At 56.3% G+C, this 25,894-nt stretch overlaps 1 protein-coding gene across 3 annotated transcripts; it reads right to left on the bottom strand.

Annotated features, from left to right (window-relative positions):
• Positions 1–486: 486 nt before the first annotated feature.
• On the bottom strand, positions 487–25,894 carry PTK7 (protein tyrosine kinase 7 (inactive)). 3 transcript variants are annotated; one of them, XM_031603326.2, is made up of 20 exons: positions 25,762–25,894; positions 11,620–11,913; positions 10,860–10,962; positions 10,216–10,406; positions 9,952–10,099; positions 8,811–8,941; positions 8,338–8,604; positions 8,013–8,146; positions 7,580–7,715; positions 7,347–7,466; positions 6,937–7,086; positions 6,524–6,674; positions 6,147–6,274; positions 5,808–6,011; positions 2,985–3,140; positions 2,586–2,818; positions 1,857–1,937; positions 1,625–1,776; positions 1,366–1,544; positions 487–1,202 (listed from the first exon to the last, which is right to left on the bottom strand). In XM_031603326.2, the coding sequence occupies exons 1-20, from the start codon at positions 25,790–25,792 to the stop codon at positions 1,042–1,044; spliced, it is 3,150 nt and encodes a 1,049-aa protein (XP_031459186.2). In that variant the 5' UTR covers positions 25,793–25,894; the 3' UTR covers positions 487–1,041. The 3 variants fall into 3 exon arrangements, with proteins under 3 accessions (XP_031459186.2, XP_089990734.1, XP_089990735.1); XM_090134608.1 differs by lacking the exon at positions 25,762–25,894 and adding an exon at positions 14,257–23,948; XM_090134609.1 differs by lacking the exon at positions 25,762–25,894 and adding an exon at positions 13,744–14,399.

The following is a 25,894-nucleotide window of genomic DNA, read 5'->3' as shown; positions in this document are numbered from 1 at the left end:
CTTTGGTGTGTAGCGGGATGCGGTAGGTCAGGTTAATGGTTAGACGTGATGATTATGAAGGTCTTTTACAACCTACATGATTCTAGCAGATTTCCAGAAGCGAACCCTTCTCATGCTCCACATGAGCCTTCCCCCCAGCCAACAGGGGATCCCAGACACTGCTGCTCCATTGATGGTCAAAGCATTGCCAACTTCAAGCAGGTTGCTCAGGGCCCATCCAGTCCAGGCCTGAGCATCTCTGGTGTTGGAGAGCTCACAGCTTCTCAGGGACTGTCCCAAACCCTCACTGCCATGCACAGGAGACACATCTGTCATGCTGCAGGGACTGCCCCAGCACAGGGCTTCTCCTTGCCAAGAGATGCACAAGATGTAATGGCAGGAGTCTCCCCCACACCTGGGTTCCTGACCCCAGGAAGAAAAATCAAGCAGGCACTGACAGCAGTGCCACCAAAGACACCAAAAAAAGAGAGAGGGGGGAAAAAAAAAAAAAAAAAAAAAGCCTTCTTTATTGAGAGCAGCACATATAAACCCAACAAAACCCAACCATTCTTGGCTGCGGTACCCTCCGCTCAAGCAAACAAACTAACCCACTCTAGGCTGCGTTCCAGTAACAGAAATACTATGGTGGGGAGGAGGCAGCGCGCCAGGGAGGGGGGAGGAGGAGGAGAGCGCTGCCCCCAGGAGTCGTACAAAAAAAGGCACGGGGAAGGGATGTGGGGAAAGGTGGTGGAGCGTCTCCTTCATATGCCAGGCACTTCGTGTTCCTGATGGCGGGCCCATGCCCGCAGGCATGCCTAGCACAGACGGACGGACAGATATGCACGTGGCGAGCGGGGAGGGAGAGCCCGGTGCCAGCAGCCCGCGGGCTTTTTGGACCCGTGGAGGAGAGGGGGTGTGTGGGGGGAGTACACTGGCTTGTGCTTTGAGTCCAGCAGCCGCTGGTGCCGTGTGTTGGGGTCAGGCTCAGTGAAGGCTGCGGGAGCACTGGGGGCAGCCGCAGAGCCCCCGCCCGCCCCGCCGCATCCTTCCCCAGCAAGGTGCTCAGGCTTTGCTGTCAGCCGGGCTGTCCCCGAGGGCGGCTGCGAGCTCGCTGAAGGAGGGTCGGTCCTTGGGGCTGGGTGCCCAGCAGCGCTGCATCAGCTTGGCGAGGCGTGAAGGGCAGCCCTCGGGCTGTGCGAGCTTCGTCTTTCCTGACTGCAGACCTGGCAAAGAAGCAAAAGCCAAGGGAATGTTGGGAGGAGGCACGATCTCCTCCATGGGGAGCGAGGAGCGTCCACCATGCGGGCTCTCAGCCCTGTGCCCATCACACGGCCTGGCTGGCCCCAAGAAAAGGATGGAGGCCAGAATGCACAAGGCACCACATACCCGCTAGGACCTCATCATCCGCCAGCGGGGTGTACGGCATCTCCCCCTGCATGAACACCTCCCACATGAGCACCCCGAAGGACCACACGTCTGACTTGGTGGAGAACTCGTCCTCCAGCACGGCTTCGGGCGGCATCCAGCGCAGCGGGATCCAGGCCTGGCGGAAGTGGTAGTACTCGCTGCAGGCAGGACAGTTACAGGTGGTGAGTGAGACGGGCACCACGCCGTTCCCTCGCCCCACACCAGGATCCCGGCTGACCTGTTGTACACGTCCTTGCTGAGACTCAGGGCTGAGACCTTGACCTGCCTCTGGGCGCTCACCAGGCAGTTCCTGGCCGCCAAGTCCCGGTGCACGAACCTGCCGTTGGAGAGGTGCTCCATCCCCAGGGCCACCTGCATGCAGAGAGACACCTGGCCCCAGCGAGACGTTGGCACTGGCAGCCCTCCCCAGCAGCCCCGGCGCTGTGGTGCTTTCAAAGCCACACGCTCACCTTGTGTTTGGTGCTGAGGGGCTGTGGCTTCAGGGACTCATCCTTACTCTTGGAGATTCTCAGGAACTGCTTCAGGTCCCCCTAGGAGATAGACGGAAGCTCAGAGGCAATGCTCTATCAACGCTGATTGGTCCCCATAGTGTCTAGACATGGTGAGCCCACAAGAAGCCTTGTTTCATTGGCCATGGCCCTCATGGCCCCATGGCAAGCTAGTATCTCCCTAAGGGCTAAGGTCACAGCAAGCAGGTCCGTGCTTCCAGAAGGTCATCCATGCCCCAAAGGGCTTCCTATCTCACCAGCTCCAGTCCCCCCTAACAGCAATCCACATTTGCAACCATTCTGCAGTGGAGGGTCCCAAAGCTTCACTTCCTCTGCTGCATTTCAGACGTAACCAAGAAATTAGGAAAAAGGTGCCCTCCAGCCTTCGTACCAGAGCCCCAACCCCTTGGGACACTTCCAGATGCTGGAAACACTGACATTCATAGAATCACCCATCCCTCATCGTGGGCTGGCTGCCCCCCACCAGCTCAGACTGCCCAGACCCCATCCACCCTCGCCTCCGGTACCTCCAGGGATGGGGCACCCACAACTCTCTGGGCAACCTGTAAACTCAGCCTTGCCTCCTCAGCCTCGCCCACCCAGTGACACCAGCCCAGACCAACCCAGATGGAGGATGCCGTCTCCACTACCTCTCCATCAGGCTCAGGAGCTGCTGGCAGGACTGCTTACCAAGTCCACATACTCCAGGACCATGTAGTGCGGCTCAGCCTCACGGCACAGCCCCAGCAGCCGCACCACGTTGGCGTGGTTCAGCTTGCCAAACATCTCTGCCTCGCGCCTGAAGTCCAGCTGCAGCTGCTCATCCCTTGTCTGCAGGCTCTTCACCAGCACCAGCGCTTCACCCTCACCATCCTCTGCACCTTTTGCCTTGGCCAGGAAGACTTCACCAAATTCCCCCCTACCTGGAAGTGCAGAGCAGCACAGAGGGATACAGCATGCATTAGGACAGGTAGCCTGGCAGCAGTAGGACCTTCTGTGCCCCAGTGCACTGAGTTTCCTAGCTGGCACACACTGGAGGTTAGACCAGGAGTTTCTTGCTGAGAAGCAGGACAGGGTGGCCCAGCATACCCAAGGTAGTGATTGTCTGCAGGTTGGAACGGGGGAAGTGCATCTTGTCAGTGGCACTGTGCCGCTTGCTGGCCCCAGAGCTGCTGCCCAGGTTGGTCAAGGCCACCTCCTCCTGGATCTCCGCTGTCGTCTGCCCATTCTGCAGCAAAGTACCACCTGCAAGGGATGTATGGCTTCAGCATCCTGCCAGGCTGTGGCAGCAACATCACGCTGGGGACCAGCCCCTTCCGGACACCTCAAGCACCCTAGCCTGCTGCCCAGCCCCATAGAGTGCCCTCCCCACAGCTGCTCCCTGTGGGCTCACGTCTGGCCCCATCTCTGCCAGCCCTGAAATCAGACGCTGAGCAATGGCTTTGGTCCCAGAGCCAACTAGCCCCATCTGGCCTTGTCTGTCCCACACCACGCTGACATCCCCCAGGGGTGGCTACATCACAACTGCCTGTGGATAGAAGTCTGCACAACCAGAGCAGATCAGACATGAGGTGGAGTGGGCCCTGCCCATTGTCTTCTAACATCCAAGATACCATTGGGTTCATCTGACCTGACCCCCCTGCTCCTGTGATGCTCACCTCCTTGTAACCTGGAACCTGCCGCACCAGGGCAGCTTGGACCTTCTTTTACCACCTGGATTAAAGCAGTGCTAGAGAGTGCTGTCCTTACAATTATACAAATACCAGCAGACTTTCTGATTAGAAAGCCCACTAGAAATTTCCCTGACACAAAGAGAAGCGAGTGAGCAGCAGAAATCATTACTGCCATAAGAAAGCAGAGAGGTCTGTTTGTAGCGGAGAGAATGTGGTGTAGAAAGCAAACGGTTTGTGTATGTACTGCTTGGATCAGACCAGGCACTAGGAAGCAAAACTTTTGTGAGCTGAATGTAAAGTGCAGAGCACAGCACTGAGCTAAGGTGACACACGTGCAGCATCACCGTGCATTGCTGAGCACACTCCATCTCAGCTTGCCTAGTGACAAGCAACAAGAAAACACCTGGTCGTATCTGGCTTTGCCATGGGCAGGCTGGTGCCGTGAAGACTGAGATGTGTTAACCTCAGAGCTGTGGCTACTGACACGTTGTCCTCACCCACAGGCTGCAGAAGGCCACAGCAAAAAAACACCATCTGCCCAATAAATCAAAGCTCGGTACTACTTGCGCTCACCCTGCTTCTATGCTAATTGCCAGCAGTCCAGCACTTACAGGCTGTTTGAGCCTCTGCTGTCTGCAGCAATGACTGATGGTGTCTCAAGACTAGAAGCCCGAAGCCAAGAGGATGATACAAGTCCACTGCAACCGTGCCAAGAAAATACCAAAGGCTGCAGAGCAAGTACTCTGCTGCTGAGAGACAGCACCAGTGGGTGGCAGTGCTTATGAGCAGACATCCCCATCCTTCACAGAGCTCTGACAAGACAGATGATAACAAAGGGACCAAGAGGAATGAAGTTTCATTTGGGCATCCAGAAGTATTAGAGGGGAACCAAGCATAAAGCCCTGCTTTGCCCACCTACCTGCACCATGTGAGCACCTCCTGGAGAAATCAGCATGTGCCAATGTGGAAATTCAATACTCCCATCAGATTCCAGGACGGTTAACCTCCCAAATCCCTTCCATATTCACCCAAAAAAGCAGTACAGTCAGATGGAGGGACACTGAGGAGGAGGAGAGGATGTACAATGCAGGGATGTGATCTCAAAAGATGACCGACTTGTTAGGAATACATCGATCTGCAGGAAATCCATGGGAAGCAAATCTGTGGCCACTGCAAATCCACAGGAAGGTTCAATCTGTCTGGCGCTGGCAAAGCCAGCTGGTACCCAGGCAGAGAAGTCTTATCACCAGATGTGTGCTGAGATACTTCAGGTCACCTCACTAACCAGAGACCACAGCACAAGTGATGCTGGGGGTCATTCCATTATAAGGAAAACACAAACCACTTCTCCAAGGGAGGCTATGGAAGTGCCAGAAAGGAATGCAGACATCTGTGCAGCTGAGCAAGAGCTACAGCTTCTGAGGACACAACTCTCGGAGAGCTAACCTACATGACAAGAATAAGAAAAGGCAAAGCCTACTGGCATAAAAATATAATAAAGACAGATAAAAAAACAAAGCAAAAAGAGAAAAAACAAAAACAAAACTGAGGAAACAAGAGAAAGGATTCAAACAAATCCTTTCCAAGAAAGAGGATGATGGCCAGAGTCTGCTGGCAGATGGGCTGTCTGCAAGTTGGCTACGTGAAGAGCTTGCAGAGGGGACAGCAGGAGAGCACAGAACTGCAGAGGAGCATCTTGGCTCTCAGAAGGTTCCATAGCCAGACTTCTCTTCTGGAGGTTTGGTTCCAACTTCAAAGTATCCATACAAGAGGAAAAACAGCTGACAAACCCCTTTGTGATATTTTGCCAGGACCTCACAGCAACCACCAGAAGATGAGGCTGAGGCTGCATGCTGGAGAACTGGTGCAGGAAGAGGTCCAGGGAACTACATAGGAAGCAAACTCGACTGCTCCCCATCACTCAGAAGTTCTCCCTGGGATCACTGACATAAGAACAAACGTGATGTCCAAGGAAGAACTAAAGCAGCTTTTTGGAAGTGAAAATGATGCTGCAGAGGTATCTTGGGTTCAGGTTTACAGAAGAGCACCTTTTCCTAGCCTATTTCTCACCTGGCAGAAGCTTCCTGCCACCAGCCACAGCCAAAACCAACAGCCAGAGACCTTAAGGGTGAGCAGCATCCCCTTGTGCCCCAGGAGCTCCCTGCTCACCCTCATCCACTCCACCTCAAGGCTATGGAGCTGCCAGGGAAGCCCCCACCATCGAGTGTGTTGGCCTCACCGTTCAGACACTCCATCTCAGGCTCCTCGCCCTCAGGGTGCTTCTTCAGCCTCTTGGCTTTCCTCCGCTTCTTGCAGTAGAACATCAGCCCCAGCACGATAATAATGTAGGCGACAGCTGCTCCCACTGACAGCCCGATGGTCTGGATCATTTTGTAGGGCGTGTGGCTGCCGAGTCCCTCATCTTCTTCTGCTGCTGGCTTGTCTGTGGGACAGAGAGCACCAAAGCCATGAGGGGACAAAGGGATTTCCCAAAACCTCCTGAGGAAAGAGGAAAAGCCCCTGCAGTGGGGCCTGGGATGGCAGGAGGCCATGTCCCAGCACTGGGCACCTCCCTCACCTACAACATAGAGGAAGGCCTCGCGGTGCTTGATGTTGCAGCTGTTGCCGGCAATACAGGTGTATTTTCCAGAGTCCTCGGTGGTGACATCGTAAATGACCAGGGAGCCATTGGGCATGATCTGAATCCTGCCAACCACACAGAGCCCTTTGCACACATGAGAGGGCAGAGGCAGGCTTGGGGCACCTGCAGCCTTGTATCCCCAGGACAGCACATATCCCTGCTGTAACAGTTCTGCATCCCATGCCAAGAACAATCAACTAGCTGAAGCTAGGAGAGCCCAAGCCCCCACATATGGAGACAACTGACTGTGTGCCCCTCTAGCTAGGGACAAGAGACAGCTGAATCCTGTCCCATTTGGAATGGAGGCTGTGTACCTGGGCAGAAGCTTGCTGGGATCCAAAATCTTGTCCTTCCCTTTCCACTGAATATGTGGCACAGGGTCCCCCTCTGCCTGGCACTGGAACATGGCTGTGTGCCCCTGGTACACAGTTGTGGGCTCCGGTTCCAGCTTGAAGGTGACATAAACTGGAGGCAGAGAGGCCAACATGAGGCTGTCAGCTCCTGGGAGCGACACTGAGCTCATGCAAGAGGGCAAGAGGGCAGCACAGCAGCATGGCACGTGCCCTCTAGGGTTGTAATCAAAACATTGTCAAACCAGACACTCAAGCAGCATGAGGCAGAGCTTGGGGTCAGGCCAGACATCTCCTCCCTTGGAGGAACATGCCACCTACCCGAGTGCCACCCAGGAGCCCCAAAAGAGCAGGAAAGCTTGCTGAAGAACCCTCACCTGCCACCACCAGCTGCACGGTGGCACGGATCTCACCCTGTGGGTTGTTGGAGGCAATGCACGTGTAGTTTCCTGAGTCGCTCCTGCTCACCTTGTGGAAGGACAAGATGCCAGCTCTGTGGCTGACATGGGATGGCAGGCTGCTCCCATCTGCAGGATGGCAAGAAGAGGGATGTAGCAGCCACAGGTGATACACTGTGCCACACAGCAGCTTCCCCCCATCTGAAGAAGGCCAACACAAGTTCAGAAGCCATATGGACACGGTCCTTGGCAAGCAGTTCTAGGTGGCAGTGCTTGAGCAGACAGCTGGAGCAAACAGCCTCCAGAGGTGCCTTCCCATCTCAACCATTCTGAGGAGCTCCTGGTATCCATATAAAAGACAGACAGATTCCCATCCAAGTCCCCTTCACCTGTTTTAGTCCACTGGATGGTGGGTTTTTCCCGGCCAGTGGCTGAGCAGGACACTGTAACCTCCTTGTTGAACTCCATGCACTGCAGTGGCTGGGGTGGAGGGGTGAACTTTAACTTCTCTGCAAGAGACAGAAGTGCTGTTAGGTGCCCTGGCCACGGGAGGCACCAAAGGCTCTCCTGCAGGCAAGAGAGCTCCCTGCATGGAATGGACACAAAGTGCTTGCCAGCATACCTAGCACGTGTACCCGTGCGTATCCTTCGATGCTGCCTGCCGGCGTGCTGCTCACACACTTGTACATAGTCCCATCATACACCTCCACGTTGTTGATGCGCAGCGTTCCGTTCTCTGAGATTTCAAAGCGTGAGTCCTGCCCAGAGATGGGGTAGGGAGGCAGAAACAATACTGTCATCAGCGCTGGGCTCAGATCCTGCCTGTAGCACTCTGTCAATCCAGAGCTTGGCCATGCCAAGTCCTAGATAGGGGCAGTTCTGCTCAGACTCATCTCTCCAACCACCACCCTGTGAGCACAAGGCTGGCTAGGGACAGCCCACTGAGCTCCCAGGTGCCAGGCGGATGGAGGTAGAGTCAGGAGCAGCACCAGGCATTCTGGACCTGAGCACAATGAAAAGAAAAGCAGCAGTGGAGGTTTGCCCTGTCACCTCACCTCGGAGATAGAAACGCCGTTGCGGTACCAGGTGACTGTAGGTTTCAGGGAAGCCTTGCTGAGGCAATGCAGGTATCCTGGCTTGCTCTCCTCCAGCTGGCTGTCCTTGGGCATCTCCACCCACTTGGGTACGGCTAGGCATGGAAGCGAGGGGTCACACAGGTCTACTCACCACCCCTCCATCCAGCCAGTACCGTCTTGGCCAGGATGGGCAGCTTGCAAACAGTCATGAGACATGCAGGAATGCCACATCCCACCCCAGCTCTCCCCAGCCACCCCTTTAGCCCCTTCCAATGATCCCAGCCCTCCTCTGAAAGCTGCCTACTAGCCACGGTGATGCTCAGCTCCTGTTTCTTCTCCCCAGCCTTGTTGGCAGCATGGCACGTATAGGTTCCCGCATCTGCCTCGGTGATGCTGGTGAAAATGAGCTGCTCTGCCTCTTGGTACACCCTGCCAGCAGAGGGGACCCGCTCCTGGTTTCTCTCCCACCAGACCTGGGGCGTGGGTACACCCCGCGGGGCAGCACAGGACACACGGTGCCCCTGGTTTGCCGTCAACACCTTCGGGGAGAAGGGTGCCATCTCTTCGATCTCTGAGAGGAGCAACAGACAGCAGGGTTCAAACAGGGCAGTGTGGCCATCCCACCAGCATCGCTGTCTCCACAGGAGCCACCAGCCAAGGGAAAATGTGCACAAGCTATATGTACCAGCTTACCGGCCTGTTACTATGCGATCCCACAGTTCCAGAGGGATGGTGCAGCTATGAGACCTGCTGCCCACCCCATCACTAGGACCTCACCTGCCAGCCGCAGAGTCGCCTTCAGCACGAGAGCTTTCCCCTTCTGCCCATGGCCAATGCACTTGTAGACACCGGTGCTGCGGGCCTTCACCTGGGTGATCAGCAGGGAGCCATTGGCAAACACAGTTGTCCTGGGCATGAGGGGAAAAGCAGACCTCAGCAGGCGTCTCTGCAGGACGTGGGGTAGAGCCAAAGCCCCGTGATGTCCTACAGCAGCCCACAGAACAAACGGGGAGGCCTTTGTGCCATACCAAGGCAGGGGAAGCAGAATGAAGGAGGAAGTGGGATGCATGCTTCATCAAGGAGATGTGCTAAGAGAAGTCTTTTCCTTGGAGCAGATCTGGGTTCCAGAAAGATGCACCCCAAAATGAGCCAGCTCCAAAAGATGGCTCAGCCAGGAAAGGGAAAAAGGGGCACAAGGTGGCGCCCAGGAGCTGCCAGGCCATGGGGCATGTGGCTCCAGATGGCACCACTTGCCTGGCACAGTCCCTCTGAGACATCTCTGACCCAAGATCCCCATTACAGGCAATCTGGCTGGGCTGGGAGATGCTTTGGGGATCACAATGCATGGGCAACCTGCTGCAAGGACATCCTAGGCTGCAGGTATCACAGTACGCATGGGTGTTTGGGGCCCACAAACGTTTCTGGCTTGGGAGTCAGGCAGCTGGAGCTGCAAGACAGCCATCAGCCCATTGAACTGTATGATGGAGGTTGGGAAGCATCCCTGAGTCTGGGGAACACCACTTGTGGGTATCTGGTACAGGGACGTGTCCCTGGCTCTGGGAACTGTCTTGAGTGGGTGTCTGGGGTGCTGGCTCCATGAATCACTGCACACAAACATTCGTGGCTGGGAGACATCTCCAGTTCTGGGGATCACCGTACACAGGAATCTCAGACTCACAGCCTCACAGATTTCTTCAAGGACAAACCACTTTGTAAGTCTTACGCTGATGAAGGCTCCACACAAGGAACAAGGCTATGTCAAACCCAAGCCATCCAAGCTGAGAAACCAACTCCAGTGGCCAGCCTGATGTTGAACACTTGCCCTCGGGCATAGCCAATGTTTGGCCTCTCTCATTTACACCTGGTGCCCCCTCCCCGCTCTTCCCAGCCCTGCCCACATCACCGGGGTCCCTGTTACTTGGATCTGTTGGTGATGGGGCTGTCTTCAAAGAGCCACTCCTGCGTGGGAGGGGGCACGGCTGCAAACTGGCAATCAAACATGGCCTCTTCATTCTTGGTCACGATGAGGTCCTGCGGGACGATCACTGCCTGGGGGAAGCTCTCATCTGCAGCAACAGAGACCACCGGAGGGTAAGAAAAGCAGAGCAGCCTGCAGCTTACCTCTGCCCTTCAGGAAACCCAAAACAGAGCCCCCAGCCCGGGCACTGGGGACACAACTCACCGATGATATTCAGTGTGAAGTTGTCCTGGCTGCACACGGAGCCAACGGCGCTGCGGGCACAGCAGTAGTAGAGACCGTTGTCATCGGGGCTGGCGCTGCGCAGGGTGAGGGTCCGCTCCTTGCTGCTGACAGAATAGGTGCCGCGGCCGTCGGGGAGCGGAGCGCCGTCCCGAAACCACTGCCACGTGGGGCTGCGAGACAGGGGCGAAAGGGTGAGCGGGCGCCGAGCGGCTGCTGGGCTCCCTGGCGAGTGGGTGTGCGGAGGGGACAGCCCAGAGATGGCCCTTTCCCTGGCTCTCCGCTCCCACCGCTGGCCCCGACACACACACGAAGCTATGAGACATGCAGCCAAGTGGACGGGACATGATCGGAAAGCGACGGAGAGTGACCGCAGCACACCAAGCAGCGCAGCGACCGGGCTGTGACAGCCCGTCCTTACTGTGCTCCTCGCTACGCGGCTCCGAGGAAGCCGTTTGCCTTCTCCCCTGGTGCTCGGCCGCAGGCTCAATCCTGCTTTTCGCCTTCCCTAGACTCTACTGCGTCCTCGCAGGAGAGAGGAGGAGAGAGAGACAGAGAGAGGGGAAGAGCGCGCGGCGAAGGCGCGGGGGGACCTCCGGCCGGGCTCCTCGGGAGGCAACCCTTACCGCGGGTGGCCGTCGATGTGACACCGCAGCACCACCGTGGAGGAGGGCTGGATCTCAGCTGCGCTGCTCGGCTGCTTCAGCACCACGCCGCCCGTCTCGATCCCTGCATGATCAAAGGAAGCCTCAAGCGGCTGGTTCTTGAGCCCAGCTGGGTGCCAACACAGTAAAAACAGGCAACGTGGAGCAAACGGACACCACCCTGCAAATGTCTCTCACTGCCCTGTGTAGCTGTTCCTTAAGGGTTGAGGTGGGCTCTGAAAGGACCTGCAGCGCTCAAGACACGCTTGGTGCTGTAACATCCCCGTTTCATCTGTACAAATGGGGAAGGCTGCATCTCTGAGAGCCTTGGAGACATCAGAAGATGCAAGGGCCTAGAAGGCGTGACGGATGTGTGAGCTGGAGAGGAATCAGTTAGGTTGGAAAAGACCTTTAAGATCAAGTCCAACCGCCAACCTAACAGTGCCAATGTATGTCTCTAGGTACCCCATACACACACTTCTTAAACACCTCCAGGGATGGGGACTCCACCACCTCCCTGGCAGGCTGTTCCAATGCCTGGCCACCCTTTTCCTGAAGAAATTCTTCCTGATATCCAATCTAAACCTCCCCTGGTGCAACTCAAGACCATTTCCTGGTACTCCAGTTACCTGGCCTATGCTGTGCTTCCTCAGTCCTTGTCCAACTATCACCCCACACACCAGCAGGCATTCCCAGTCCCACGCCCTCCCAAGAGAGCACTGTGCCCTTGCCCCACGCTCACACTTGATATTGAAGGACGCGTTGGCTGTGCGAGCCTCCTCCCCGGTCTGCACGTTCCTCGCCACGCACTGGAAGCTCCCAGCATCCCGATGCCGGTCGACAGCAGCAAACTGGAGGTTGCTGCCTTCCTTGAAGCGCTGCTCCGTGTCCTGGATGGGGAGCCCGTTCTGCAGCCACTCAAATTCCACGTGGGCTGGCTCCTCCACCTCACAGCGGAGGATGGCACTGCGGCCATGCAGGGCATCCTGTGAGTACGGCTCCTTGGCAAAACGGATCGCTGCCTGAGCCCCCACCGCTGCAGGACAGAGAAAGGAGGGCACACCTAGAGCACATGGATGGGCAGAGAGCAGTGGGGAAGCACTGCTGCTCACACTGGTCTCTAGACAGATGAAAGTGAGCATGAGGAGAAACATCTTCCAAAGCACAATCCCTTGTAGAGCTCATCAATCTTGGCTACTCCCACACCTACATTCAAAGAGGTTTGGTGCTCTAAGGCTCCCACCTCCCAGCAACCATGCGGAGAGGGCTGCTTTGGGCCAAACACAGCTCCATGGGCTGCCAGTTGAGGCTGCTGCACGTCCAGCCTGCACACGGAGGCATCTCACAGCATCCAGACTAGGGACTCTGCTGTCAAAAAGCTGGACAGCAAGCAGCTTCTTTGGGCAGCTCAGGTGTTTCTTTGCATCCCTCCTGATCTGCTGTTTTGGGACATGCCCTAAGCCTTAACCATGCAGCAGGAACATCCCAGAGCAGAACACGTGGACTATTTCCAGGCTTTCCTCAAACCCTCTCTCCTTAGGACCACGACTCTACCTCACATACTCAGATATTACCTAGCAAAAAACTGCTCTGGAACAGGGAATGAACACAGCAGCTTGAGCACAGCACAGAGGATGCAGCATCTACACTTGCCAGCCGAAATCAAAACTGGAAATTGCAGTGGCTGACCACAAGGCCTGATAGCGGCCACGGGGTGGCTCTGGATGGCTGGAAGCATCTCTTTGCAGGGAGGAAGCAAGCCACTAGCCCCGAGCCCCACCCAGCTGTGAAGCCGGAGCTCATTGAGAAAAAGACACAAGTGAGCAAACCCATGCTGCAGCTTCCAGCGGCGCTGGAAAATCTGAGCGTCCTCCCTCCAAACAACAAGCCTCAGTGCCTGGGGGACCTGCAGACAGCGCTCAGTGTGGCTGCTGGGGACAGCACCAGCGTTCCGCTGTCCGGCTGCCGTCTGGCCGCAGCCAGCCATGCAGGCGCTCTGCTCTGGTTACCAGCTGGCCGCAGAGAGGCGAGCAGACAAAGGGCAATTCAGCGCACGCCGATAGCTGCAGGGCTCTGCTCCCAGCACTGCGCTCTGTGAGGAAAGAGGCCAAGCCAGACAGATGTTGAACATCTTTGAAGTGCTCTCTCACGAAGGAGAGGAAGAAAGTGGCCAGAGTGATGCGCTCCCAGCTCTGCACGAGCAGGACAGCTCTGCAGAGGGACAGGGAATGTGGACCAAGCTCGGTACGAGCTCCACACTAGAAGCATGGATTTCACAAGGCATCAGGAGGCACTGGGATCTGGCTCCTGGTGGATTAGGAGGAAGCATTTGTGTTCTTGTCTTCCAACCTCAGAAATGGACACAACCAGCTCAGACCACGTGAGATCCGTGCCATGAACATCCTCATCGCGTACGCGTGCCAAAGCAAACTGGGATAAGTAAGCATCACAGTGCAGTAAGAGCCAGAGACCTGTGTTGTGTTCTGACAGTGGCATCCAAGGTGCCATGGAAACACTGGCTGCATAAGCTGGAACCCAATGAGTGAGATTTGGGCTGTAAGGAAACATGAGATGTGGTTTAGCAGCCATCATGGATATGGGCAACAGTTGGACTAGCTGACCGTAGACGCCTTTTCCAATCTTAATGATTCTAAGGGTAGCAGCTAGATGTGGTACAGCCATTTGGAAGTAGAAGACACCAGAAACCCAGAATTGGACACTCTCAATTCACAGAAGCAGAGCCCAGTGTTTGGAGAGGGGAAGCAGAGCCCTCAGCATCGCTGTGTGGCACAGCCTTGGTCATAGGGCTGAGCTGCTGGAGTCCCCCAGAGTGGCCCAAGCTGGCAGATGAGAGCTCCTGCAGCACCTGGGGGAGGGCAGAACTGGCTCCGCTCTGTCTGATCAGACGTCTCCATCACAGCACGCGACTTCACAAGCTAATCCAGGCTGGGCAGCATCACCACCTGAAAAAATACTCATGCAACACCACTTCTACTATGTGCACAGGAAGCCAGCTCAGCAAACCCAAGGCAGAGCTGAGCCCTTCCCTCGTGGTGTGGCTGGGCCCAGCCAAGCAGCTCTTCTAAATGCGCGCGCTGGCAAGCACCAGTGAGCTGCATATGCATGTGACACAAACCATCCCCGGCTGGGGGAAGAAACCCTCAACACATGTTTCTGGCCTAAAATCGTTTTAGCTGTGGTTGCACAAAGCTCTTCAGGAAAGCTTCAGCCCAGTTGGATAAACGTGGTTTTAAACTCAGCACGCTTGCAAACACTCAGCGCAGTTTCACCCAAGGCATATTTAATGGAACCGCGGAAGCTTCCAGGTGAGGCAGCTGACGGAGGTTGAGTGAATGGTGCAGGAAAGCAGCACTGGTACCTTTGGGTCCCCTGGTGGCATTCCCAGACCGCACAAAGGGGAGGGACAGGCACCAGTGGGAAGAGAAGAGAAGGCTCCGCCACATCTCAGCTCCGAGTGCATTCTCACAGTAAGGATCCAGATCCAGGCACACAGCACCCTTCATGTACTGAGTTATCGCTCTGCTCAAAATTAATGTCATCGCTTTAAGGTTGCAAATGGCAGATTCCCAGAAAAAAACCCTCACGCAAACATTTGCATTTCTGGCTTGAATTTCCAGCAAGCGGATCTCAATGCACCTTTTGGGCTTGGGATGTCCCCAAGACTTGGCCCCTACACCCTCCTCCCAAGTTCCTCCAAGCCCATCTGGCTGCTGCAGCTCCGCACGAAGCGAGGAGGCCAGGCAGCACAATCCCTGCCCCGCCTGGCGGGCCCGCATCTTGAAGCGATCCGAAAAGATCATTGTCTCTCTGTCTAACGACATCGCTGGGGAATGCAGCCTCGACCACAAAGCCCTCAGCTGCTGCACAGCCCTGATCCCTGCCGTGCCTGCAGCTCACCTACAGCCGCGCTGGGAAGCAGAGCTGGGAGCAGGCAGCGGTGCTGCACGTCGCTTTGGGACATCCACACCCCTCCCCACCATGGGCCACCCATACCCTGACATCAGTGAGCTGGGCAACCTCTGGGCTGAGGACACAAGGGAATAAGGAAAGGACTCACATTATTCTTTTTGACCCCCAAAAGCCTAGGTTAGCTGGCTTTTGAGACACCACGGCTGACGTAAGGATATGAGTAATCCCAAAGCTGCTAGCCACCAAACATGCTAAAGGCATGGGAATAGGAATTAGAAAAAGGTTTTAAGGTCTCCTGGTTTGGAAAGGTCTGTGGGGCTTCTGCAGCTTGCAGCTAGGCCACAGCAGTGCTATCCTGCAGCCTTGCCTGCCAGAGTGATTCTGCAAAGTTCACCCTGCCTTGGCCCTGCCACATGTGCAAGCCAGCTCCTTTAACACTGGGTATGTGGATGAGAGGAACTACAATACATCTGCAGCACTCAGGGCAGCAAAACCCAGGGCATACACACTGCATGCATCCTCCCCAGAAGGGAACTATCTTCTCCCATCAGCAGGAAGCTCCGCATCTGCTCAGCTGAAAAGGGCAAAAAACCAAACCAAAACAAAAACAACAACAACAACAAAGGTACCAGGATGCAATGGAAAGAGCCAGGTGCAAAACCAGCCAGCTCCTCCAAGGGCACAGGGCATGGCCGCCTGGCAGAGAGGACCTCAAACACTGCAGAAAGATCTGGGCACCCTGCAGTGACCACAAAGGGCACTTTTCTGCAGAGAGGAGGTACTTCTGGGCACGTCTATTTTGTACTGCGGCACCCAGACCGCAGGCAGTGCTGGCAGTGAGGCTGTGCAGGACACAGCAGAGGGGACAGCCAGGCCCCTCACCTGTTGGCAGCATGGGGCCTGGTGCCTCCAGGGTATGGCTGTCCCTTCTGGCTCCAGGGCACACTGCTGGCTCAGCCATCAGGCAGCACCCCTCATAGGCAGCCTTCATAGGAAAAGAGCACCCAACCTCAGCAGAAAGCACCGAGCGGCTCACTCTTGAGTCCCATGCCCCAGGGAATTCAATGTGGGATAGGCATGGGAGCCCCAAACTCAGGATCAAATAATCTCCATCCAGACATGGACAACCACCCTTTTCTCTCTCCCCCCCCCATGGAGGTGCATCACCCCAAACTGCCAGCAGCCATTCTTTCCTGCCAGCAATGCCTTGCCACCAAGCAAGAACAGCACGCCAGCATCTGCTCTTTGTCCTGGCGAGGCTCTCAGTGTGCGCAGGGCCCCGTACAGACCTCCCATTCACGGCTCGAGCAAGCCATGTGTTTCCTGGCACAGTTCATTACAAACACGCTCCTGTAAATGCAGATTTTTGGCACGGAACGACACACGGGGCAGCTTTTCATCCCCTCTTGGTCTCAACCATGGAGCCAGCACACTCACTTGCACCAGCAAGGCAAGAAAAAATCATTACAGCTGAATAACACAAGCAACTCCGCTGCCTGGTGGGTTGGTCCCTACAGCCATGTAAAGCAGCCGCTCAGAGCGCGCCTGCTCCGTGCACAGTCTATTCCACTGCTTAGCAGATACTGCAGAAACAGCAGCCAAGCCAAACACCCAGAGAGATTTGCATCTCCAAATGATTTCCAGCCAGCACGTTCCTCCCTGCGAGAGGCTCCAGTTGAGAAAGCCTCTCAAATGGGTCGAGTTGCAATAAACCCCTCTCCCCCGCCAGGCCAGATGGAAATGGTTTGATGCAGGCAAGGAGCTCCGAGCATGGCGGGTCTGGTCTGAGCAAGCTCAACATCTGGAAAACTTTTGGGCACCCATCATGTTAGCCTTTTAAAACCACAATGTGTCCCACTCTAGTTAAAGTAAAAAGAAAATCTTGCCTCGTGCCTGGGAAAAAGATTATGCCTACGTGAGTCACCAGCACAGCTGGCCGGGTCCAATCCCACATTTCCAAGAGATGCTGTGCTAGAGCGGCTCTGGCTTCCAGCACCAGGAGCTCCAAGGGCAGGCCAAGATGAGGGGCGCAGGAAAACACTCTCTCATTGTCCCTTTGGCCATGCCACACACCTGGCAACCAAAAGGGACCAGGAATTCTTCCAAGAGCCCTGTTGCAAAGCACCCAGATATGCAGTCTTCCAAGTGGGATTTACTGATCCAGAGGGAAAGCAACCCAAGTTCAAAGTACACACGGAGGCATCCCAATCTTCTAACAGCTGGAAGCATCTGCTCATCTCACAGTACATCCCACAGTTTGGCCTGGGTCCCAGATGAAAACTGCAGAGCTGGATCACTCCGTCCTCACCTCCATTCCTGTGTGACAATGCAAGACTGCATTTGCACCAGACCCAGGCCACCACAGAACATCACGGCCCACAGAAGGAGCCCTGCAATGCACGGCAGATGCAGGCCCTTGTTTGGGAGCATCTTGGCTCCCAGCAGAACATCGAGCCTCAGCTGCTCTGTGGTGGGGACCACAGCATCTCTCCCCACCAACCTCCACACACAGGGCAAACACCAACAATCCAACTCAGCCCTTCAAATCAAGCTTGAGAATTATGGAAAAAAAAAAAAAAAGCAGAAAAAACCCTATAAACTATCATGTAGTGCAATTCCCATTAGCCTCCCAGCACTGTTCAGAGAGACTGGGAGCTGCAGGGATTCTCTTCCCCGTGGCCAGCAACTCTCCCTGCCTTTCCAGGGCCCGTCCTTGGGAATGGCACAGCCACATTTCTGAGCAGTTATTGCAGGAAAGCAGAACAAAGCCACCAGGGGGTCAAGAGCTGTAAATCAGTCATGGAGTGAACATAGAGGCAGTGCTCACAGCACTGTGCTGGGGGCAGCTGGCCGTGGGAAGGGGAGCGGTCCACCCCACACAGTTCAGAAGCAGGAACAGGAGCTGCTCAAACATTCACTGTGGGAGAATATCCCAGTATCAACCCAGAGAAAGGCTCTGCATAAGGACCAGCTTACCTGCATGGCCTCCAGGCAGCAGGATAAAAGCAGAGCTACCCAAAGCGACATGGCTGAGGACAGGGTGGTGGTGGAGAGCGAGGTCCAGAACAGCACCAGGATCACCGCTCCGAACCCATGGAATGATGGGGCCGTTCTGGAAGGCTCCTCCTCACTCTCAGAAAGAGCAGGGCTGCTCCCAGTCTGGTGGGACAGCCTGCATGCTAAGCAGGTGGTCTCCAAGGCCAAGGGATTCATTAGCAGTCTTGGTTTGATGGTGGATGTCCAGCACCTTGCTCCTGCAGTGGGGATGCTAGACTGGGCCAGGGAATCCCAGCAGCTATGGTGGCTCCCACAACTTGCTAGGGCTGCTGAACCAGCACAACTGGCCTTGGTCAGAACAACTCCCCAGCCATCTGGAGGGCAGGCTGACACAGCTCTGAACCATGCCTGGCACACAGGGCTGTGCCCATGCTCCTGGAAGCTGTCACAAGAGGATGTGTGGGCATCTCTGGTGGGAGCAGCCCCAGGGAAAGGATGCAGTGCACAGGGCTGTGTGGTGGCCCACAGCCACCCAAGCCCAGCTAGCCTTCTCGCACCGAGAGGCACAAATCTCCCAGCCCACTGCCCCTGCAATGCAGAGGATCGCTGCAGAGAAGTACATCAGGTGCTGCCCGACCTTCAAGCTAAAGCCAGAGCCAATACCACCAAGCCCTCGAGACAGAGCAGCAAGCAAGAGGAGAAGGCCGCAAGCCTGGCGGTTGGAGCTGGAAATCCTGCTGGCTCAATTAAACCCTCCTTAACGGCCCGTCAGCCAAAGGCTCCCGCGCAGACCTTGTGTCGGCTGGGTTGCCAAGCCCAGTGAGGAGCACACATGCTTTGAGGGTGACTCAGCACCAGCGCTGAGCTCACTGCACCCACTGGTGCTGCCAACTGACTCTCCCAGGCGCTCTCAGAGCCCTCCAGCAATTCCCTGGCCTCCTCAGGAACGCTGATTTATGGCTGACGCGTGCTACCAGCAGCGTGCAGCAGGTTGGAGACACAGCTGGTCCGGATGGGTTGAACAGGAGCCAGCAGAGTGCCCAGGTGGTCAAGAAGCCTGCATCAGAAATAGCATGGCTAATAAGACTAGAAAGGTGACCGTCCCTCTGCACTGGCACTGGGGAGGCCACACCTCGGTGCTGCGCTCAGTGCTGGGCTCTTTGCTGCAGGAAAGGCACCGAGGGCTGCAGCGTGTGCAGAGAAGGGCAGCGGAGCTCTGAGGGGTCAGGAGCACAAGTGTGATGGGCAGCGGCTGAGGGAAGCGGGGCTGTTCGGTCTGGAGAAGGAACAGCAGAAGTCACTGCTCTACAACTGCCTGAAAGGAGGCTGCAGCAAGGAGAACGTCAGTCTCTTGCCCCAAGTGATGAGAAGAAATGGTCTCAAATTGTGCCAGGGGAGGCTTAATTTGGGTGTCATTACGAATTGGAACAGGCTTCCAGGAAAGCAGCGAGTCTCCCTCCCTAGAGTTGTTTAAGACGTGTGTGGATGTGGCACTAAGGAACATGGTTAAGAGATGGGATGCGGTAGGTCTGATGGACAGCTGGACTTGGTCATCTTGAAGGTCTTACCCAAGCCAGATGATTCTGTGATCCCACGATCCTATGAAGGCAAGGCTTTCTGTCCGACACAGCAAGGCTGTTTTGTTTCTCTCCCATCAAAGGGAACACAGCAGACAGATGTCAAGTAAAGTCAGGATGAGCCATGCGCTCCCTGCACTGTGGCCTTGAAGTACAACACAATACTTCTCCAAAGTTAAGAGAGGGCCCACGAGAATGCAAAAGTCATTACCATGCAAAACCCCTTTGGTGGTGCAGGAGAGCTCAAGTGACACTGAAGGGCCAGGAAGGTCCTGCCAGCACCAGAGATGGCTCAGGGCACAAGGAGAGACCCTGCAGCAACCAAGTTGCATTGCTTCATCTTCGTTTGCTCAGCGCAGAGGAGCTGAGGGGAGGCCCGATGGCAGCTGCCGCTCTCCCAGGGAGCGGAGGGCAGCGCTGAGCTCTGCTGTCTGTGCAGCAGGGCTGAGGGAACGGCATGGAGCTGTCAGGGGAGGGCAGGTGGGGCTGAGGGAAAGGCTGTGCCCCAGAGGGCGGTGGGCATGGCACAGGCTGCCCAGGGCAGTGGGCACGGCCCCGATGCCGGAGCTCAGGGAGCGCTGGGCACCGCTCTGACATTGGGACTGGGGGTGCTGGGGGAAAGAGTTGGGCTCGGTGATCCTTGGGGTCCCTTCCAGCTCGGGATGTTCTGTGATTTTATAAAAGCTCTTTGTCAGACCTTGGTATTTGCTGTTGATTGTCATGACTGCTGATTTATTCATTCAGTGCTGGTGGCCTCTGCCTGAAGCTCTCCTGTTCTTGTTAAGTCACACACCTCATCTAATCTCTCATACAAAAATTTGCAAAACAAGTTGGGCCCATTCCAACTCCAGATATTCCACAATTCTATGACCACTCAAGAACTTGTCTCATGATAATCAGGACCAGACCCATCTAGGCCTGAAAAGATCTTCAAGATTACCAAGCCCAACCGTGACACATGACCTACCAGGTCATGGTAGCAGTCACTGCTGTATCTTCACACTCCCTCACTCTGACTCCTGTATCCCAAATCCAGCCAAGACGGACTTTACAACAGTGCTGTGTGTGCGGAGGGAGCCCCTGGCCAGGGCTTCATGCTTTCCTCCCTTCCTCATCTTTTCCAGCAGACGATGGGAAACACCAGACTAAGCAATCCAGAGCTGCCTGGTGCTCCCCTTCAGCAAACAGGAGCCCCAGCCAACCCAGAGAACAGAAGCTCAAGCTGCAGAGATGAGAGAGGGATGTGGGGGGAGGAGGAGGAGGAGGCCAGGACAAGGGAAACATCACAAGGAGTGGAAGCACACACATGAAACCTTCCAGAAAGGCTGGCCACTCCATCACCATGCAGGCGCAGAACAGCAGCTGCTGCTGTTGACCATGGTGCCAGGTTGGCAGCTCAGTGCTCAAGCCTACACTCCTGCCAGTGAGACCTCCCAGGCCTGTCTGCTGGAGAATGTGCACATCTGGCACCAAAGCTACTCGGGTGAGCTGCTGTAGTTCAGTGCATGATGCCACCTAACACACCACAGGGAGGAAAACTGCCCAGACTTGCAATGGCCCTCAGATGCGCTCTGTGAGGATGCCTTGCTGAACTTGCTTTCTGGAGCAGGACAGGCAGAGGGATTCCTTACCTGGCAGTCCCCAAGGTAGACGTGGCTCAACTCAGGCTGCATAAGCACCCCAGGAGCAAAAGAACAAGGGGACAGCAGCTGAGGGGCTGACCAGGAGGAGGTGCAGACAAGAACTTGCACTGAAGCCAGCACAAGGAAACACCCTGGCATCCCCCCCCATTCTGCCATCCCCTGTAAGTGAATGGCATATACTGGGGCTCTGAGCCCACCCAGAGCCATCCCTTCAGCCTCAAAAGGAGAGTGTGGAGGGACGGAGTCAAAGTCAGGCTGGAGCCCAGGCTGTGCCATGGGTCCAGCTTGAGGTGAGCGAGCCTCTGAAGCATCCTGCTTCTCCACTTGGTTTCATGCAGGTTTGACCTGTTTGCTCCTCTGCCCTTCAAAGGCAAGAAAAGCTCCTGGGAAAGGCACTCCCGACGACACACCAGCTCTTCCCAGCAGCCAAAACATGCCCCATCCTCCCAGCAGCACTGGAGACAAACGGAGCTGCCAAAAGGCCACTGGGGAGAGACCTGAAAGGGGCCCGCTTCACTGGCTGCGGGGGTGCCTCTCCTGTTCTTACAGGCTCACAAGCATTGTAGAGACACTAATCAACACAGACTGCCACACACTGCGTGCTCATTCTCATTCTTTGTCACTCTGCCTGCCTCCTGGGCATGAAGCATCACCCACAGCTCCCCATACCTGCTTCTCACCACACCCTGCAGGACTGCAGGCTTCATCTCGCTCCTTCTCTTTCCCCATTGGCAGAGGGAACAGAAAGGAACAGATCCGTATTTATTTTCATCAGGACCAATTATGAACCTATATTAAAAGCCACAGAAATAGGTAAGTAAACAGAGAAGCTAGTATTTCCTGTGCTCATATAATATTAATTAAAAGGCAGTTTCTCTATGAAACACTGCTACATTACCTCTGCTAAAAATGGAGAAAAGTCACCGTGTGGGAAGATGATGTAAGCAGGGCACTTTCTGGAGTACTCTCACAAATCAATAACTATGCAGAATGTTTGCTGCAGATACACCCAATGCAAAGCACCAAATTACAGAAAGGCCCAGAATTTCTATCCTAAAGATCTCTGTGATTTCCAGCAATCCCCTAACAGCCTCAGCAGCCCAGCTCTGGTATCTCATTCCCCACCAGTGGTGGCTTGGCTCCAGAAGACACAAGAGATGCTATGAGTGGATGTGGACACCATGGCTCAGAGCTGGGCAACAGGAGAGCACTCAGTAGTTAACCCGATGGAGAAATCACAGCTGTCATCTCCATAGCTAGCCTTTCACTTGGAACTTGGTGGCTAAACATCCGTTTGAACCTGGCTGGAGGACACAGAGCCCTCTAGATGCCTGGCTGACATCCAGCCATCATGAGGCTACAGGAGAAGGCTCATCCTGGGGACTGGCATTTCTCAGAGCACTCACCACCTCAGGATGCTCCCAGGCTTCCAGTCCTCACGACAAGCAGTAAAGCGGGAGAGGAACCAAGGAAAACAATGAGCAACATGCAGGAAGCTCTGTTTTCTTTGGTCTGCAACGATCTGCACGAATCTTCAGCTGCTGGAGACGACTATCCACCCTGGTCCCTCTCCAGGGCAGCTGCAGCCAGCAAGGCAACCTAATGACTCTCCTCAGCAGCACAAACTCCTCTCTGCTCTGGGATGGTGTGGGAGAGCTGCACGCGCAGCCCTGCACGGAGCCCTACCAGGCAGCTGGTTGTCCTTCTTGTTCCTGCTGGGAAAGACGAGGAACACCACCTCTCCTCCCACTGACACGGGCACTGCTGGTGGCTGCAACAGAGCAGGCAGCGGACCTCCCTGGGGCTGCAGGGACACACACCAAAGCACGCTGCATGGAGAGCAACAAAGGCACTTGCAAGCCACAGCTTGTCCTGCCTTTAACCATTTGGAAAGTCGCTGTATGTTTCGGAATCAAAGGCTTTCTTTGTGCTCTTGAAGAAGCCAACAAACCATCCTAATGAGGAAAGTGTTTATCTGAGGTCTTAAGCAACACTGTGCCTATTTTGTGCCAGCACGGTGTTTGACAGAGAAGACAGCCCAGCCCGAGCTGCCCACCGGCACATAGGCCTTCCCCTCTGCAGCCAGGAGGAGGCTTGGGCTCTCCATGCTGCCGATCACACTTTAGGTGTTGGGTACAGAGCTGGTGGGACCACAGTGACAGCTTGCAGGCACTGCACTGGCACTATACAGGCTGGCCTGAGCTGCACCCAGCAGCATTCCTGTCCTCTAGGATAGAAGTTGAAAAGAAGTCGCCTAAATCCCAGCCGTGCCACAGAGTCACAGAACCATTACAGTTAAAAAAGATCTCTAAGGTACTCTATTCAACACATCACCACCGTGCCCACTAAACCACGTCCCTCGTCCTGAAGGAGCTCCCAGTCCCATCACCAGCCCCAGGAGTGCTGCTGCTTTTCCCAGCCCACACCATCTTGTTCACCAGAGCTGAAGGTTCACACAGCCAAAAGCTGCTGTGCCACCTGGTTTCCCAGACAGGAGTCTGCCCATACCAGTTTCCCTGCAGGACACGAAGGCTGCCATAACCTGTCCCAGCCTCACCAAAGTCTCCACTGCCTGACATCATGGGTTCAATGAAGGTACTCAGAGGCCCAGCAGAGCACACCCCAGCCCACAAGCACCCAAAACTCAGCAGAAGCCTGCTCTGTACAACCAGGGCTTTGCTTGACACGAAGGGAGGCCAGTAGACTCCACTGCCTTGGCTCTTGGAAGCTGCAAGCTGCTCTGAGATCCCATTCCCTCCCTGCTGCTGGGATAGCATGCATCGGTCACCTCCCATAGGACAGGAGAGCTGTCTCTTCCACATACAGGCAAGGATTGTGCTTCCAAGAAATGGCAAGGCTTACACTGAGACCAGAAGTACTGCACGGCTCAGCCTTTTAAGCTCAGGAAAAACATTTTTGTATCAAATAATAAAATAAAATAAAAAAATTAAAAAAATGTTGGCACTCAGAGTGAGGAACGGAGCTGGAGCAGCAGTGAATGAAAAGCACATGCGCTGCAGACCTGGCTGCCAACACAAATTGATGCTTTGAAACAAAGAGCACTTGTGTTTGGCTTGAGGATCTTCCACGGCTCCTCGGCAGGGGATGCACAGATGGGAAGGAAGCACAGGTAGAGACACGGTGATGGCACTTGCTGCCGAGCGCTTCCCCAAACAAAGGCACGGCCCAAAATGGAGTCCCTGCTGTGACCTCTGGGGCCAGCAATGGCTCATCCCCATCCCGTGCTGAAGGGGAGTGTGGACAAACCTTTGGACAGCACAATCCAGATCACGAAATCGCTAAGGTTAGGAAAGACCACTGAAATCGTCACATCCAACCATCAACCCATGCCCACGGGCAGCACCCTGACCCGCACACACCACATGCCCGCACCGCTGCAGGCTCACAGGGGACACCTCCACACCTCACAGCAGCCACACGGAGCGCCTGCCGCCCCGCAGCAGCCTCACCTGCCGCCCACCGGCTCTCCCACGGAGCAGCGATCCTCCCAGCCCGGCTGCAGGACCGCTCCCCGGGCACGCCGGGGCACGAGGCACGCCGCGCTTCAGCCCCACGGCACCAGATAACATCTGCTTCCTGAGCGGGAGCACGGAATTACCGAGCGGCAATCGGACGGCCCCCAAACATCCCGCGGGCACGGAACAGGACGTGGCAGCGGACCACCCCGGTGCCCCAAAAGCAACGCGGTGCCGACCGCTTTCGCGGCCCCGAAGCCCACAGATCGCAGACGGGAGATGCTCCCCGCTCCCCGGGCGTCTCCCCGGGGTCCCGATCAACAATCGCCCGTCCTCCGACCCGAGGAGGGGAGCGTTTCCCCGCGCTCACAAAGGGCACGTTTGTACCCGCGCCCGCTGCTAAATGCGCGGTTGTTCCGAGCCGCCGGACCTGGAGGGCTGTGGAAACACCCGCTGCTCCGCGGAATAGTTCGCATTCCAGCTCTGAGGGCTGCGCTTGGAAACGCTCAGAGAGGAAGGAGTGTTTATTCACCGAGAGAGGTGTGGGTCCGGCTATTGACTTAGGCCCACGTGTAATTGCCGGAGGACGGCTTTGATCTCCGCGGCTTGACCAGCAGATGAATGGCAAGGAAGGAAAGAAAAATACCAGTGTCAGGTTCCCCCCGGCAGATACCCGCAGCCGGGCCTCACCGCCCTCGCGTCTTTGTGAAGCGCCCGGCCGCCCGCTGCCTCTCCCCTCTCCCTCCCTCCGTTCGGTGGCCGCGGGGAACCGAGATCCGGGCCGTGCGCCCACCGCCAAAGTGACACACGGGGACCGGCACAGCGCGGCAGCCGCAGCATCCCCACGGCGGCGGAGCGCCGGGAGACAGATGGCAGCCCGGGCTCAGCGAGCAGAGCCGCCCAAGCGCCTTAACGCCGGGATCTCATCCGCTCGCTCCTCTTCTCGGAGGTTCCCTCCTTTAGGAGCCGGAGGCCCCGGCAGAAGGGCATCTCCGTTCGGGATTTTTTGCCTCTCCAGAAGCGTCGACTCAGCGAATAGCTGCTCGGACCGCAGAGCCGCGCAGAGCCGCGCACACCCTGCGGGCCGCGGTGCCACCCGCTGCGGGCAGCGCGCGGCCCGGCAACAAGCGAGGCGCCCCCGGAGCGCGGCGCTGCCCACCGCCCACCCCCCAGCGCGGGGCTCCCCGGGCGGGGCGCGCAGCCCCCGCAGCGCCGCGCGGAGCCGAGCCCCGGGCTGCCGGAGCGCCGCGCCCGCACTCACCGAGCAGCAGCAGCGCCCGCACCGCCGCCATCCTCGCCCCGCGCCGCTCACAGCGCGCCCCGCGCCCGGGCCATGCCGCTACCGCCGCCCCGCCCGCCGCCGCCGCCGCCGGGAGGGGCTTCCGGGGGAGGGC

The sequence above is a fragment of the Phasianus colchicus genome, chromosome 2 (assembly GCF_987193195.1).
Source record: "Phasianus colchicus chromosome 2, bPhaCol1.hap1.1, whole genome shotgun sequence".
NCBI lineage: Eukaryota > Metazoa > Chordata > Aves > Galliformes > Phasianidae > Phasianus > Phasianus colchicus.
The sequence above is the reverse complement of the archived record's forward strand: the minus strand, read 5'-3'. Positions and strand labels throughout refer to the sequence as shown.